This window comes from Saccostrea cucullata, unplaced genomic scaffold, assembly GCF_032062105.1.
Source record: "Saccostrea cucullata isolate Sc308-1 unplaced genomic scaffold, CSIRO_AGI_Scuc_v1 ctg116, whole genome shotgun sequence".
Classification (NCBI taxonomy): Eukaryota; Metazoa; Mollusca; class Bivalvia; order Ostreida; family Ostreidae; genus Saccostrea; species Saccostrea cuccullata.
In genome coordinates this window covers 398,900-412,709 of record NW_026931870.1, presented here as the reverse complement: position 1 = coordinate 412,709, position 13,810 = coordinate 398,900, and the positions used below count along the sequence as shown (strand labels likewise).

Sequence of the window (13,810 nt, the reverse complement as noted above, 5' to 3'; positions counted from 1 at the left end):
TGTAGGGATATATCCTCAAGTGTGTATACATTGACATAAAACTTCAAGGTTGAAAAATGAAAAGCTATAATATCTAGTGCAACAGCTTTACACTTTCCTCAGGATTTTATTGTTCTGTAAAACTTTAAAGGATACTGATTTGGTGTTAGTGTCATTTTTGTCAACCATTCATAAGTGTATATCTTCAAATATTTTCTCTCAATTCCACTTAAAACTTCCCATCTTGAACTATGAAAACTGATGTCTTTTTTTGTTGTTCAGATTCCTCGTATGAGAAGTTGTCGGATCGGAGGGGAAGTGAACCGCTGGTGTCCTCCTCACTAGATCTCCGCGGGGAAGCTATGGACGCCAACTCCACCCCCTCCAAAATAGCGGTACGTACACTGTCTGAACACTAACTCTAACCCGTCCAAAATAGCGGTGAGTGTCATAACGCCAACTCCACCCCCTCCAATATAGACGTAAGTATCTTAACGCTAACCCCGCCCCCTCCAAAATAGTGGTGAGTGTCTTGACACTAACTCCACCCCTCCAAAATAGCGGTGAGTATCTTAATGCTAACTCCAACCCCCTCCAAAATAGCAGTAAGTGTCTGAGTCCTAACTCCACCCCCTCCAAAATAGCGGTGAGTGTCTTAACACTAACTCCACTCCTTCCAAAATAGCAGTGAGTGTCTAACTCCACCCCCTCCAAAATAGCGGTAAGTATCATAACGCTAACTCTACTCCCTCCAAAATAGCAGTAAGTATCATGACACTAACTCCACCCCCTCCAAATAGCGGTAAGTATTATAACGCTAACTCCACCCACTCCAAAATAGCAGTAAGTGTCTAAATTCTAACTCCACCCCCTGCAAAATAAGCGTTAGGTGTCATAACTCTAACTCCACCCCCTGCAAAATAGCAGTAGATGTCATAACTCTAACTCCACCCCCCTACAAAATAGTGGTGAGTGTCTTTACACGAACTTTACCCTTCAAAATAGCGATGAGTGTCATAACGCTAAATCTACCCACTCCAAAATAGCGGTGAGTGTCATAACGCTAAATCTACCCTTTCCAAAATAGCGGTAAGTGTCATAACGCTAAATCTACCCCCTCCTAAATAGCAGTAAGTACACTGTCTTAATGTCAATCAGAGCAACAGCAGAGACAAGTTAATGAAATTAGACTGGCATGAAGTTCAGATGCAGTTCATGGTACTGTGTTTCAGTGCTTAGAGTACATGATATCTTATCTGGAATTAATGGCAATGCACATCCCTTTTCTTTTAAAATGTACTCATCTAATGCTAAGAATAAATTAATGGTACAGTTATTATATTTTCCTTTTTGTACAAAATAATAAAGGTGCATGTATCTGATCTGGAAAAAAAAACTTTGTCCCGTCCAACATGTCAATAAAGCACATTAGATGTCTAATAATGATCTAAAAATGTTGACAACACTGAATAAATCAGAAAAAATATCGCTTTTCTTCTTACTGTGAAAAAATTGAGGAAGAGTCAGTTGAATGTAGGTAAATTACCATGAAAGTTAATTAGGTATATGCCTTGTGCATTTGCCATATTGTAGACAATATCTAAAAGAAAGTTTGCAGATTTTATAAAAATGGTTTGGATCAGGATTTAGAATAAAACTTGTCAAACTCAAAATAACAAACAAGAAAATGAGTTTTACTACTGGTTGCAAAACTATACATTTAAAAAATTGAACTTAATAACCTGACAAAATATTGACTTTGACATTCATCCCAATCTTACTCCTATGCAAGGAAATCCCTCTCTGTCATTTTCTACTGAAAAAAGAACAAATCCTATGGATTAAAAAAATTATTTACTTAAAATATAAGTGAATCAGCCTGCTGGAAAGTATGCAGTGTATTCATGTTTATGTGTTTGAATTCTTCAGAATTTCTTCATAAAGAAGGGCTTCAGTCGGTCTAGCAACCTAAAGAGGACAAAGAGTGTGACCAAACTGGACAATCGTAAGCGGTCAGCCTCGCACGTACTGGACAGCCAGGAATCGTAAGTCATACATCAGTTACTTCTCCTTACCAAGCAATAGTCAAAGGACTGATCTTACAGTGGGAGTTATCTCCCTTTTGATGTTGTGTGCTATACACAGTCGATGTTGTGAATTAACATGAGCAAACTAATTTCATATTATTAATCATTCTTATGTTAAAAGAAATTCTTTTGAAATGGACGGGCAGAAAGTCCAAACAGCCATCACTAATTTATATTAGATGCAGTAGGGAAAAGATCAATTGTTGATCTGTGTAGGAATTTAAAATGAAGCAGCGTTAACAGTGAGATGAGTGCGTTGTCTGATCCCGTTGTTTTAGTCATACGATGAGTCAGCTATTGTGTCAGGATACGCTTCTCCGGAATTTATTGATGCAAAAAATGATTAAAATTCCACTGTCCACTCGCATGGAAATTGTCAATAAATAAATGGGGTGCTTCCAAAAGGTCTGCCTGCCACCTTCTGCTGGTAGTTAGGGTTTCCGCCCTATTGAACCCTCACTTCTGGCACAATAGCTACGGGCCTTGGTTCAAGGGCCACTTCAAGTCCTTTTGAGAAAGGTCATGAGGGGATGTGCTCAATTAATCTTAGGTAGACAGAAGCCTAAGAAAGGATGCCTGTTTTATAAAGTGTCTTTTTTTCCCAAAATTGTCTGAATTCTTTAAGACCTTGACTCAGATACTAACTAAAATCTTTTGTTCAGTTTGGTGTGAGTGAATCACAGCATCAACTAATTTGCACAGCAAAATTATTCTGAAATACATGTAGTATGAAGATCTTAATTATTCACAAAGCTAATTATAAGATAGCTTTTATATTAGATCTGTTTAGATACTTTTATACTGTGATGGATTATTTTTGTTTGGTGAAAAAACTTTAACCATTAGGCCAGTTAGTACACATGTATATACCTCAGAAATGACAAAATAAAATACCTTATCACTTTATAGAAATTTGCTATATCTTATGACAGTTTCAATAGTGCACTTTATGAGTTTATATCCTTCATGGAGTTAGAAAACAGAACTCGGTCAGTAAAATGGATTGTTTTTGTGGTTTTGGAGGAACACTTTTTTTCACATCCTTCTTATTTAAAAATGTGAACTAAAAAACATAATCAGCCATAACTCTGACTAGGTGACCTTACATCTCGATCAGGGCATGACGTAAACGTTATAAATATTGAATACAAACTGCGGTAGTACATATGTTCTAACTGAAGGAGAGGAACACGCTAGTACAATTATTTCATTAAAGTACATTTTTTTCAAGTAAATTTTTAGAGTTGTGTCATATTATGAGCTAAGATATTTATGTAATATGCACTGTAAGCTATTATATTGTCAATATGAACTGAGAAATAGATAAAGGAGGAAATTCAAGACTTTTTTAGTTTGATAGAAGGGGTTATAATCATTTACTCTGACAGTCCTATTTTATCATATACTTCATATATATACTTCATTATAGATTACAGTTACAGTATATTTATGTTTAATCCAATATTATAGACATTTTACTGAAAGTTAAAAGAAAGTACCAGTTTTTTTTCTGACAAGCTGTTGAGCATCCTATATCGTCCAATCAATTGTGTTACTCTGATGAAGAGAGGGCTCGGGTGAATACATAAACATCAACTTTCACTTTTAACAGTTTAAGGATTACACTGCATTATGACACATTATTCAGGTGCTACAACAGAACGATATTGATTATTGGAAAGGAGTCCTCCATTATAGTTTACATTGCCTTTCCTCCAAATGCTATACATTTAAATGAACCCCATTCAGAGTTGTTTCCAATTGTTGCATGCAGAATAAGTGGATTGGGGATTATGTAAATTAATACACAAAAAATGTATTAATATGTTTATCTTTTGTAAGGCCAGTACAATTAAAGTTAATTTTTAGCACTTATTTCCTATAATCTTCCCAATAAGTTAATCTGTGTGAAACCGCTAGTGGGAATTTCTCTTAGCGTGCTGATAATGAAAAAAATAATATACCTTCAACCCCTCTATAGCCAGTAATAGACTGAACCATTCAATTGATTCCAACTGGTGGACTGAGCCAGTTTTCAGAAATGGAGGGGAGGTGTTTTACAATCTATTTTCATAGCTGTATTGATTGAGTTCAGTGCTTTATTCTTCTGAGTTGCCTCTCTGGGACTGAGTAGTTTTCACCTCCCTAAATAGTACTCACTAGAGACACTGACCATGGGTCAAAAGGACACGCATAAGGTAGGTCACCACTAGCATGTATCTTGTCAGAGAGTGGTTTGTGTATTAGTACAGAATTAGTATGTATCGCTGATCTGTAGCTATAAGGAAATGGACAATATTGAGGGATCAACAGACAATCAGAGATTGGGAGTCATTGGAAGTTCACAAAGATAGAAACATGTTGGATGTATGGTATTGGAATGTCATTGATTACTGTAAAAGAAGCGCCAGAATGCAGGGAAGAAATCAATGTGCCTTATAAACATGCTGCTATAGTTATCAGTGTACAATCTCAAGACTGCTTATAATTATGGCTGTGAGGGGCATAGGCAGAGGTTAGGAGGGAAATGCTAAAAGATTAGACTCATAGCAGCAGATAGAGGGAAAATACGATAAATAGAGGGATGGCCGTGTCTTAAATGGGGAGGGAGGGGGAATCTTCTATATTGGGGAGGGGGCAAGAGATATCTGATGGGAGGGAGGGGGAACTTTATATATTGGGGAGGGGGCAGGAGATTTTTGATGAGAAGAAAGATATTACTTTAATGTTAGACATGACTTGAAAATGCATCAGGAAAATATGATTAATACTGGGAAAAAACTGTATTAACTCCCCCATCTTTTGGAAAATTATGCAATGTGTGCATCAGGGTTAGTGATGTAATGTGAATTTAGATGATTCTGTAATAGGCACAGTGAGTAAACCTGAAATCTTGAGTGAATACACAAACATCCCTAAATCAGTGGTATCTGTTGTGTAGGGGGGATGGGGGGTGTTCTTGCCCAATTTGGAGAGGGAACTCTGACTAATTTATTCAGAGATAATTAAATATTGAGCACACTTGGCTGATGAATTCTGTTCTCTACAACATGCTGCATGGTAAAAGTTTAAGGAAACTCGATTAACATAGCTCAGGGGGGAACAGTATGGAGAAACTTGATTAGAAATGCATCAACTTTAGGGAATCTGCAACAGATGGATAGCTTGATGTGAAATAATTATAGACTCTGCAGAGCCCTCTATCTCCCAGGTTTAGAGATATAGAGCCACACATTATGATTCATAAGCATTTTTAAAAAAATGAACTGAAGGTTGATATCCACAAGGTGATATCCATGATGTAAATGAGGTATGATTTGTTGTAGTGTGTTAGTTTTCAGGATGGGGAGGCCTCTTTCAGTTCAGTACCTGCTGCATTATATCCTTGGCACCTCAAGAATGCACATCTCGGTGTTTGATACCTGTGAACACAGGATTATTGGCAGTTGTGGGGATTCCATTACTAGCTAGGGTTCTCTTATTGACACAAGTTTGTCAAATATTGTGAAACCCTGATTAGTCACAGATCTCCCCATTTGTGCTGACTTCCTGACCAAAGCAATTTCCTCCATCAACATTTGACCTTATTTGCTTTCATATCCGAGTTTCTATAGTCAGATACATGTTTCAATCTATTCATTTAGACAATTATGCTTCTAGTTCATTATTGGTTTGAATTGTAACAATTAAGTTTTTCATTTCTAGTTTCATTTCCCTGTTTGATAAGTGGTTGTGAATTGAAATTAAGAATGATGTCCCAGTTTTCATGTTGGACTTGTGCCCAGGTTCTGTTAAAGAAACATTTACCTGTATGCATGCAGTGGTCCCCTCAGGTGTTGTCAGTAAAAAAGGTAAAAGCTTAAATATAAACAGTAAAAAAGTTAGTGGGCCAAACAACAAAGACCAAACGAAAGAGTAAATGGAATTAACCATTAATTACTTTACAAAGGAAACTGTTTTGGCAAGGAGTCATCGCTTTATGAAGGGCAGCTGGTGACTTTTTGATCTCAGGGCCTAATTTTGAATTTGTGGATAGAATCCATCAGTCCTGGCAGGGTAAATGTGATTGATTACCTCCCCTTACCATGTGTTAGAGGAAGGAGAGGATTGTAAACCTCTGATATGTCAGATTTCATTACTGTATTGCTTACATTCAATGGTAACAAACTTCTGGCTGTAAATTTTCTTTTTTCTTAGCGAGAATAACTGTTTATCTGAGTCAGTAAACCCCAGATTTTAAACATTAGGATCAAAGTTCACCAAGCTCTAAATAACCTTGATAAACTGGGCTTTGATGTACATACATTTACTTTCCATGCATACTTAAAATCTAATCTACATCCTGTGATAATTTCCTCTATCACTAATTCATGTGAATCTCAAATTTCTGTCACAGAATTGGAAGATTATATAGAAGAATCAGTGGGAACTACAAATCTTTATTTCTAGCAAATGATATAGTTTTAAAAAATTATGTCAAAGTGGACCCTCTTAAAAACTCCCATCTGTTGTAAAGTTAAGACAGGAAGATGTACATGTAGTTTGTTATCATTATATGCATGCAATGCTTTAAACTCCCTCTTTGTTTTTTCCTGTTTAAGGAGATGGTGTACAAAGAGATTTGTGTATTTTGTTTTTTTGTACGGTCTGACAGTTTTATTCTTTACTGGTGACAAGAATCTTTGTACGACTGTAGATAAAAATGATATAGATTACAGAGGATTTAGAACACGTCCATAGATATATACACATTTCCTCTGGCTTATGTCTGTTCACGGTTCTATTTTAATAAAGACTACATGGACATATTACTTTGACGGATATATATAAAGATGTGGTAATATATTTCAGCTAAAAGAAATTTGAGGTATGAAGTTTTATATATTTGTTTGCAAGGTCTCAGTGCTACAGTAACATAAAAGTTTATTCCCTGTTGACCAGCTAGACTGTTTCTTGTATCCTCAGAAGAAATTTGTTAAGTTTCAGGTTCTGTCACAGTATATTTAGGTTGGAAGAGATACATGTATATAAAATGAATTTTCCAATGTAAATTAGGTTTTCAAAGAAGAAACTGTCCAATGAAGTGTATGTTTCTGTGTTTTGTAATGATTTTATGCCTGTCAGCTGACTGGATTTAATAATCACCAACACCTTTGGCCATTGACCCTGGTGTGTTAGCTAGTGAACAGTGTGAACTAGACATTGATTTCTAAAACATGCAGTAAATAGGAACTCAATATTGAATAATAGATATCAGATCAATAATTTATCACGACCTCTTTTGAATGAACACCAACCAATTAAATTATATATATATGTATACTTTTAATGTGTTCCTTTCATGTTCTTATAACACCTGTTTGTACAGTGTGTACATCAATATTTCCCCGTCCCTGGTGAATCAGACTGAGCTCTTCTGGTGACAGGTGCTCCCCTGCTATTGACAGGTGCCCTGATTTATTGAGATCTGATTAGTATAATGTCAGCCTGTCCCTGATCTTCTCTAGCATTTCCCTTCATGATGTAAGTTTCATGTTGTGTTACCTTGTGTTGGTCAGAAAAGCCAATTTGTCTTATCCTAAGTATTGCATGTTTTGGGTCAATCAAAGTACTGAAAAGCCCCATTGTTTTGTTGTAGTAAATGTCATGTTCCTCAAGAACTATGTATGTACACAAACTGGTACAGGGAGACAAAAATAACATTTAGGAGCTTTATCCCAATAATCACTACAGGTTCTTTACTCCCTAAACTTACACGAAGGTCACTATATAGTTATCAAAAACTATTCCCCTCTATAGTTAACGAACAAAGCCATGTTTATATGTGAGGAATGTAGGGTCACTTAAAAGTTTCCTGACTGGAGAAAGTGATCTCACCGCGCTCTTACATTGTACGTACATTTACATGCTGAGCTCTAAAGATTTCAGTGGTGGGTCTAACTTAGCTTCAACCATGGAGTAAGTCCTACACAATGCTTTCTGAGTTATTTTGTGGTTTTTGTGCGAAAGCAGTTTTTTTTTTATTAAAACCATAAAAACAAAGTCTCAGTACATTAAACTGCGCACACATTAGTGATGGATTTTTAATTCAGTAGTTCAGAGTATTCCTGTGTTATTTTCTCCAGTGGTGATTGGTATAATTTGTATATCAGCTTAAGTTGATTTGTTGTTGTTTTTTTTTAAATCATCATTTCAGCTTTGTTTGATTACTGTTGTGTTTTTATTTTGATGCACGATGATTTTATATTTACATATAGCAACACCTTCGTCAATTCATTGAAGAGAACCATGAGTCTGGGCCGTTTAAATCGCAAACGAAATCGAGATATTAATGTTGACAGCCAAAGCGATCTTTCTGAGCAGAAAAATCGTGTGTGAGTAGTTTTTTTTTGCTTCCTTTGGTTGCATCCTCCCAAGCTTTCGAGATTTAGTTTGGCTGATTGCATTGTTAATGAGAATTAATTGACCCCATACCATTCACTAACTTATAACAACAATCATCCCTCATTATGTATTTGCATGATGTATCATTACCATTACCCTAGCTCATGATAATGTTAAATCATGTCAACATAAAACATGTATAACAAATTTACATTCCTTAAAATTAATATCACTATTGACCTTTTGTTGACTTTCTGAAAGAATTTTGGATTAATATATACCCTTTTTTCTACCAATTTTGGATTACACTTTTTTTTTGCTGTCCAAGAGAAATTTTTTATGAATCTAAAAAAAAAAGGGGGGGGGGGCAAAGTTCCTTGTTATTGTTCTAGAAATTGCTAGACAAAGTTATAATTAAAAAAGGAGAGAATTTTCGATACAATAATGAAAGAAATTACAGACCTTCCTTCAGTATTGAAAGTTATGTGACAGTTTTCAAAGGTCTGAAAGTAATAATTCCAACTAGTCTTACGCCATTTTCTGAGAATGATCAACTGACTACATGTACTTTTACAGTGTTGTACGAAAACCTCCCTGAGTTTTTGACAGTGAATGGTTTTGGAAATATCGTTTTATTATTGACTCGGTGAGTTTATTTTCTTCATAGCTTGTGTAGATGTTCCATTGTAACCCCAGAAAATCAACATACATGGTATGCTCATCTTAATTTATTTCATTTTAGCCCTCTTAGAGTACCTACTAACAAACTTATACATTTATATATATTCTTGTATGTAAATGCTTTTCTCTTTTAACTAACATGATAAATGCTTTCTGCAACTGAAATCTGCTTGATGCCTTCTTAAAATGTACTCACTTTTCTTTATAAATAGCCTTGTCAAGTCAAAAAATATGTCTGATGACTGTTTCATTACATCATTTGTATTACATATTCTAGTAAATCTCTTACAATTCTGTCACGATTCTAAAAATAATCCCTAAAAATTGAAATTGCTATTGGTAGGACTTGGAGGGGAGTTGTCGTTTTCGGTGTAAACCACTTAGGATTTGTACGTTTGTTAGTACATGTCGATACAGAATGTTCATGTGATAGTTGATTAGCTCATCATTAGTGCTCGATCAATTCCTGTTTGTTTTGGCCTGTATAAATTCCTTCCTTGAACTATTTGATAACATATTATTACATGATGTACAAGATGACAGATCAACCATAGACTGTGGGTTATTATTGTTTCCCAATATTGATACATTTAACTTCAAAAAGTATGCCAAATTCTTCATTTAAAAGGACAAGGTAACTTTTGTATTCTCTCAACATTTACATTTCATTGTTATGTAATAATTAGTCTTTCAGAATTTTGTCATTGAAGGATACTATCTCATATGTCATCTGTAAACAAAAATTTTAATGGAGATGTTTATCGGTTACATCATGTTCTTGTCAAATTCAAGCTGTTTCACTGGTAAACTTTAAGTGTTTTCATTTTCATTTACATGATTAATTCTCTTCATTCCTATAATGCCTGAAATCAAGTACCCTTATTCAGATGAATCTTAGTGTCCTTGCATTTTCCCTTTATAAAGATTGCCATGCTTCTTTAGTGCTAATGGCTCTAAATACATAGACATCTACCAATGTCACTTAAAGTAAAAACATACTCGCGTGACGTCATAGAATTCATTCCGTGTTTCCGTCTATTTTGGGTTCTCTTTTTACAAAGCGACTTATATTTCCGGTATGGTGTCGGGGCATGGCGCCGAAAAACAAGAAGGGGCGGTTTGTTAAAAAGGGACATGGTAAACAAGTAACAGCATTGTCTAAAGGTAGAAACACTCGTTGGAATTCAGATTCCTGTTCAAGTTCGAATTCAGGGCCGATTTTATTCGCAGAACTTGATCACAGTTACGACTCGTGTAGTGTGAACAAAGACCCTGTGTATAATGTTTCAAGACAAGAAGACATTGTGACAACCTTATCTAACGATGAAGAATCTGGATGGCGAACGGGAAGGCGAGTCATTGAGTTAGGAACTTTAGCAGATGGTCTGAAAGCGTGTAAGTTATGTAGCCAGCCATTACATTTGATAAACACTGTAGGTGAGAGGAAATTTGGGCTAGCGCAAATTTTAGAAGTGAAGTGCACGTATTCGGAATGTGGCCTGGTTAATGACGTTCCAACTGGAAGTAAACATACAACAGAGAATGGAAGACAGGCTTGGGATGTGAATACCAAGTTAGCTGCAGGTATGATAATTTGTATTTGAATTTTAAAAAAAATTAAAAATTAATATCATAATTGTAATAAATACCCTTAATACTCCATGTGTGAATTTCAAGTCAAGTACACATAGCATACATGATGCAATAAAAAATAAGCAATGTCTGTCCCAAAAATTATGCCAAAACACTTCAACTGCAGGGATGATAAATGGAGGATTTGGGGAGACACACATTAACAGTATTCTTGCTGCCTTGAACATTCCAAGCATCACCCAAACAGCACTTAAGAGGAGGGAGAGAGAAGTCGGACACCAACTTAACTGTATGGCAGATGAATCATGCAAGAAGCAGTTGAATAAAGAACTAGAAATGTAGGTATTGAAAATGTTTGCATGTTTGCATCATTGGATGTATATGATACTGAATAATAAAACGTATAATAATTATTTGTATTAAAGGAGTGATGGAAAACTGACCGTTTCTTTTGATGGTGCCTGGCAAAAGCGTGGGACTGGTCATGCTTATAACAGCCTAACAGGTACGACTTAGATAGTAACTCATGTACCAAAAATATATTTTTAATTTTGTCCTTTCCTTTGAAATTAAACAGATGTACAATAGTAAGTGTTTTGCAGGACATGCCACATTATTTGGAAAAAAAACAAAGAAATGCATTAAATATGCTGTTAAAGGAAAGAGATGCAGGATATGTGATGCGGCAAAGGACAAAGGAGTTTGTCCACGAAAACATAACTGTTCACGTAATTGGTCCGGTTCTTGGCTTGTGAAATGGTGCAGAGCATTTATGATGATGGAGGAAAGGTACATATATATTTATGCACTGCATATATATATATATTTATATATAAGTTGCTATAGATATAGCTACCACAAGATTCTTAAGATATTGATCTGACATAAAATATGTTCAAAAATTGTTTTAGGTAGATACGCTTGTAATGGATAATGATTCCACTACTATTGCTCGACTTAAAGCCACAGTTGACAATACCATATCCAAGCAGGCTGATAAAAACCACACCAAAAAAGGGTTCACAAATGCTTTGTTTGAGCTGAGCAACAACCACAAGATCCTGAAGAATACAAAAGTTCGCAACCATATAGAGAAATGTTTCATATATTGCGTTAGTCAAAACGAGGGCAAACCAAAAGAAATAGCTGATGGATTGCAGAATATAGTCCCTCACTTATACGGTAAGGAAAAATTACGTGCATTTGTGTATAGCAGTGTACAGTATATTTGTATAATGATTTTAAAATTGAAACTAATTTATTGACTGTCTCAGTATGTCAAAGTGTTTTATTGTTTAGGAGAACATGATGGTTGTGGCTTATGGTGCAAGAATGAAAAAAAGGACTACAAACCAAGAAATTTACCTTTTGGGAAACCATTGAATTGTCCAAATCTTCGACATGCCTTAGAAAATCTATTCCTAAAATATGCTGCAAAGGCAGATGAGCTTGCATCTCTTGGTTCAACACAGGTCAACGAAAACTTTAATCACATGGTGTCGTCAAAAGCTCCAAAACGATTGTAAGTCAAATTTTTTGTTGGAGATTTTTTGAATAGTTTAAAGTATAAAGTGGTGCTGCTAATAAGAAATTTGTACACTAGAAATTATGTATACTCAACATGATCAGGAAATTGCAAATCATAACAGGTTTTATGGAGGCTCAGAAAGTCTAAAGACTAGACTTTCAGCTACCGTTTGTCAGAAAAATGATGGTCATAACTACATTACAGAGGTGATTTAAAGTTGCAGTGTTGAAAAGTGTCATTTGATATTGTTGACAAGTTACAGTTGACTTTTTTGCAAGCCTTTCAATGTTCATCAACCTTTTGTTGAATTTGACAAATGAAGTGTTAATGACAATTATACATGTTAAAAAATCTTGCAGGACAAGATTTTAAGTAAATTTCCTTTTTGTATAACAATCTTAAAAAGGAATGATGACATTTATCTCAGTGTTTTATCTTCTTATCTTAATAAATTTTATTGCATTTCATTTTATTGATTTTTGTTACCTTTCAGTTCCAGTGTTCTTATTGCTTGTCACTTTGATTCTGATTCATAAATATATTTTCTCAAGTAAAAACTCTGTTTTTATGTATCTTTACCAATAAAACTAAATTTTAACATGATGTAAAATTGTCAGAGTATCTATCATTTTTTTGGTGAAACTTATTTTGATTTCATTTTATATTCAGTTGAACAAGAAATGCTCTGTATCCCCTGGACAATTTACGCTGAAGCATGCTCAAAAGATGGAGAAAAGATTGAAAAATCAACGCCTTCGTCAGAGTTTATTTACTTCCAAAAGGCGACGACTGGAACTCAAGTCTTTGAGGGCAATGAAAAACTCCACACAGTCTGTATTAGAAGGTATATACAATGATGCTAACTTGTAATTAGTTCCAGTTTTAATGTAACCTTACACAGTTGTACAAAACTCTTTTGAAAATGAGTAAAACATTAGTTATTCTGTTGCATACAAGTGTCATTGTGTCTGCAGGTGATACATACCAGTCCAAGATTGGCATTGAAGAAGATTTAGATCTTGAGGACATTGATCTCACTCCAGTATCTTTTCCAAAGGATGGTAGTGAAATTATTTTTGACTTGGAAACTACTGGTCTGGGTAAGTTCATTGTATATGCTAATGTACTTGTTACTTATCATTTACTTAGAGTAAGGTACTATTGAAGTAACCATTTCATTTATTAATTGATATTCCAGAACTTAGTATAACGTTTAACGTCTGACTTTACTTTTCTTTCAGCTCGGACATCTGATATTATTCAGATAGCAGCAGCCTCTGGAGACGAGGAATTCAGTACATATATGACCCCAACGACAGAAATTAGTATTGGAGCTTCTGAGGCCACAGGTTTAACTTATATTGGAGGTGTCCTTAAACACAGAGGCCAGGCCGTGAGTTGTGTTACTCCCCAGGAAGGACTTTCCCAGTTTCTGAATTTCATCAAGAAGTTTTCAAAGCCAATTCTGGTGGGACATAACATTCAGAGTTTTGATTTGCCAGTCTTAATAAACCAACTTTCTAGATATAATTTATATACAGATTTCCAGAAAACAGTG

General features: G+C 35.1%; 1 protein-coding gene and 1 pseudogene across 25 annotated transcripts in view; both read left to right on the top strand.

Annotated features, from left to right (window-relative positions):
• LOC134233803 (ras GTPase-activating protein nGAP-like) overlaps nucleotides 1-13,810 on the top strand; it is a 61,655-nt gene that overhangs the window by 32,604 nt on the left and 15,241 nt on the right. For 14 of the 25 annotated variants that reach the window (XM_062715833.1, XM_062715838.1, XM_062715837.1 and 11 more), the window contains 4 exons: nucleotides 262-374; nucleotides 1,909-2,024; nucleotides 8,324-8,440; nucleotides 9,118-9,162. In XM_062715833.1, the coding sequence (XP_062571817.1) occupies nucleotides 262-374; nucleotides 1,909-2,024; nucleotides 8,324-8,440; nucleotides 9,118-9,162 (391 nt within the window). Of the gene's footprint in view, nucleotides 1-261; nucleotides 375-682; nucleotides 701-1,020; nucleotides 1,028-1,062; nucleotides 1,069-1,908; nucleotides 2,025-4,116; nucleotides 4,265-4,409; nucleotides 4,439-6,806; nucleotides 6,934-8,004; nucleotides 8,025-8,120; nucleotides 8,201-8,323; nucleotides 8,441-9,117; nucleotides 9,163-13,810 lie in introns of those variants that run through there. The other 11 variants (XM_062715854.1, XM_062715855.1, XM_062715856.1 and 8 more) reach the window with 11 other exon arrangements.
• Nucleotides 10,119-13,000, top strand: LOC134233806 (uncharacterized; annotated as a pseudogene).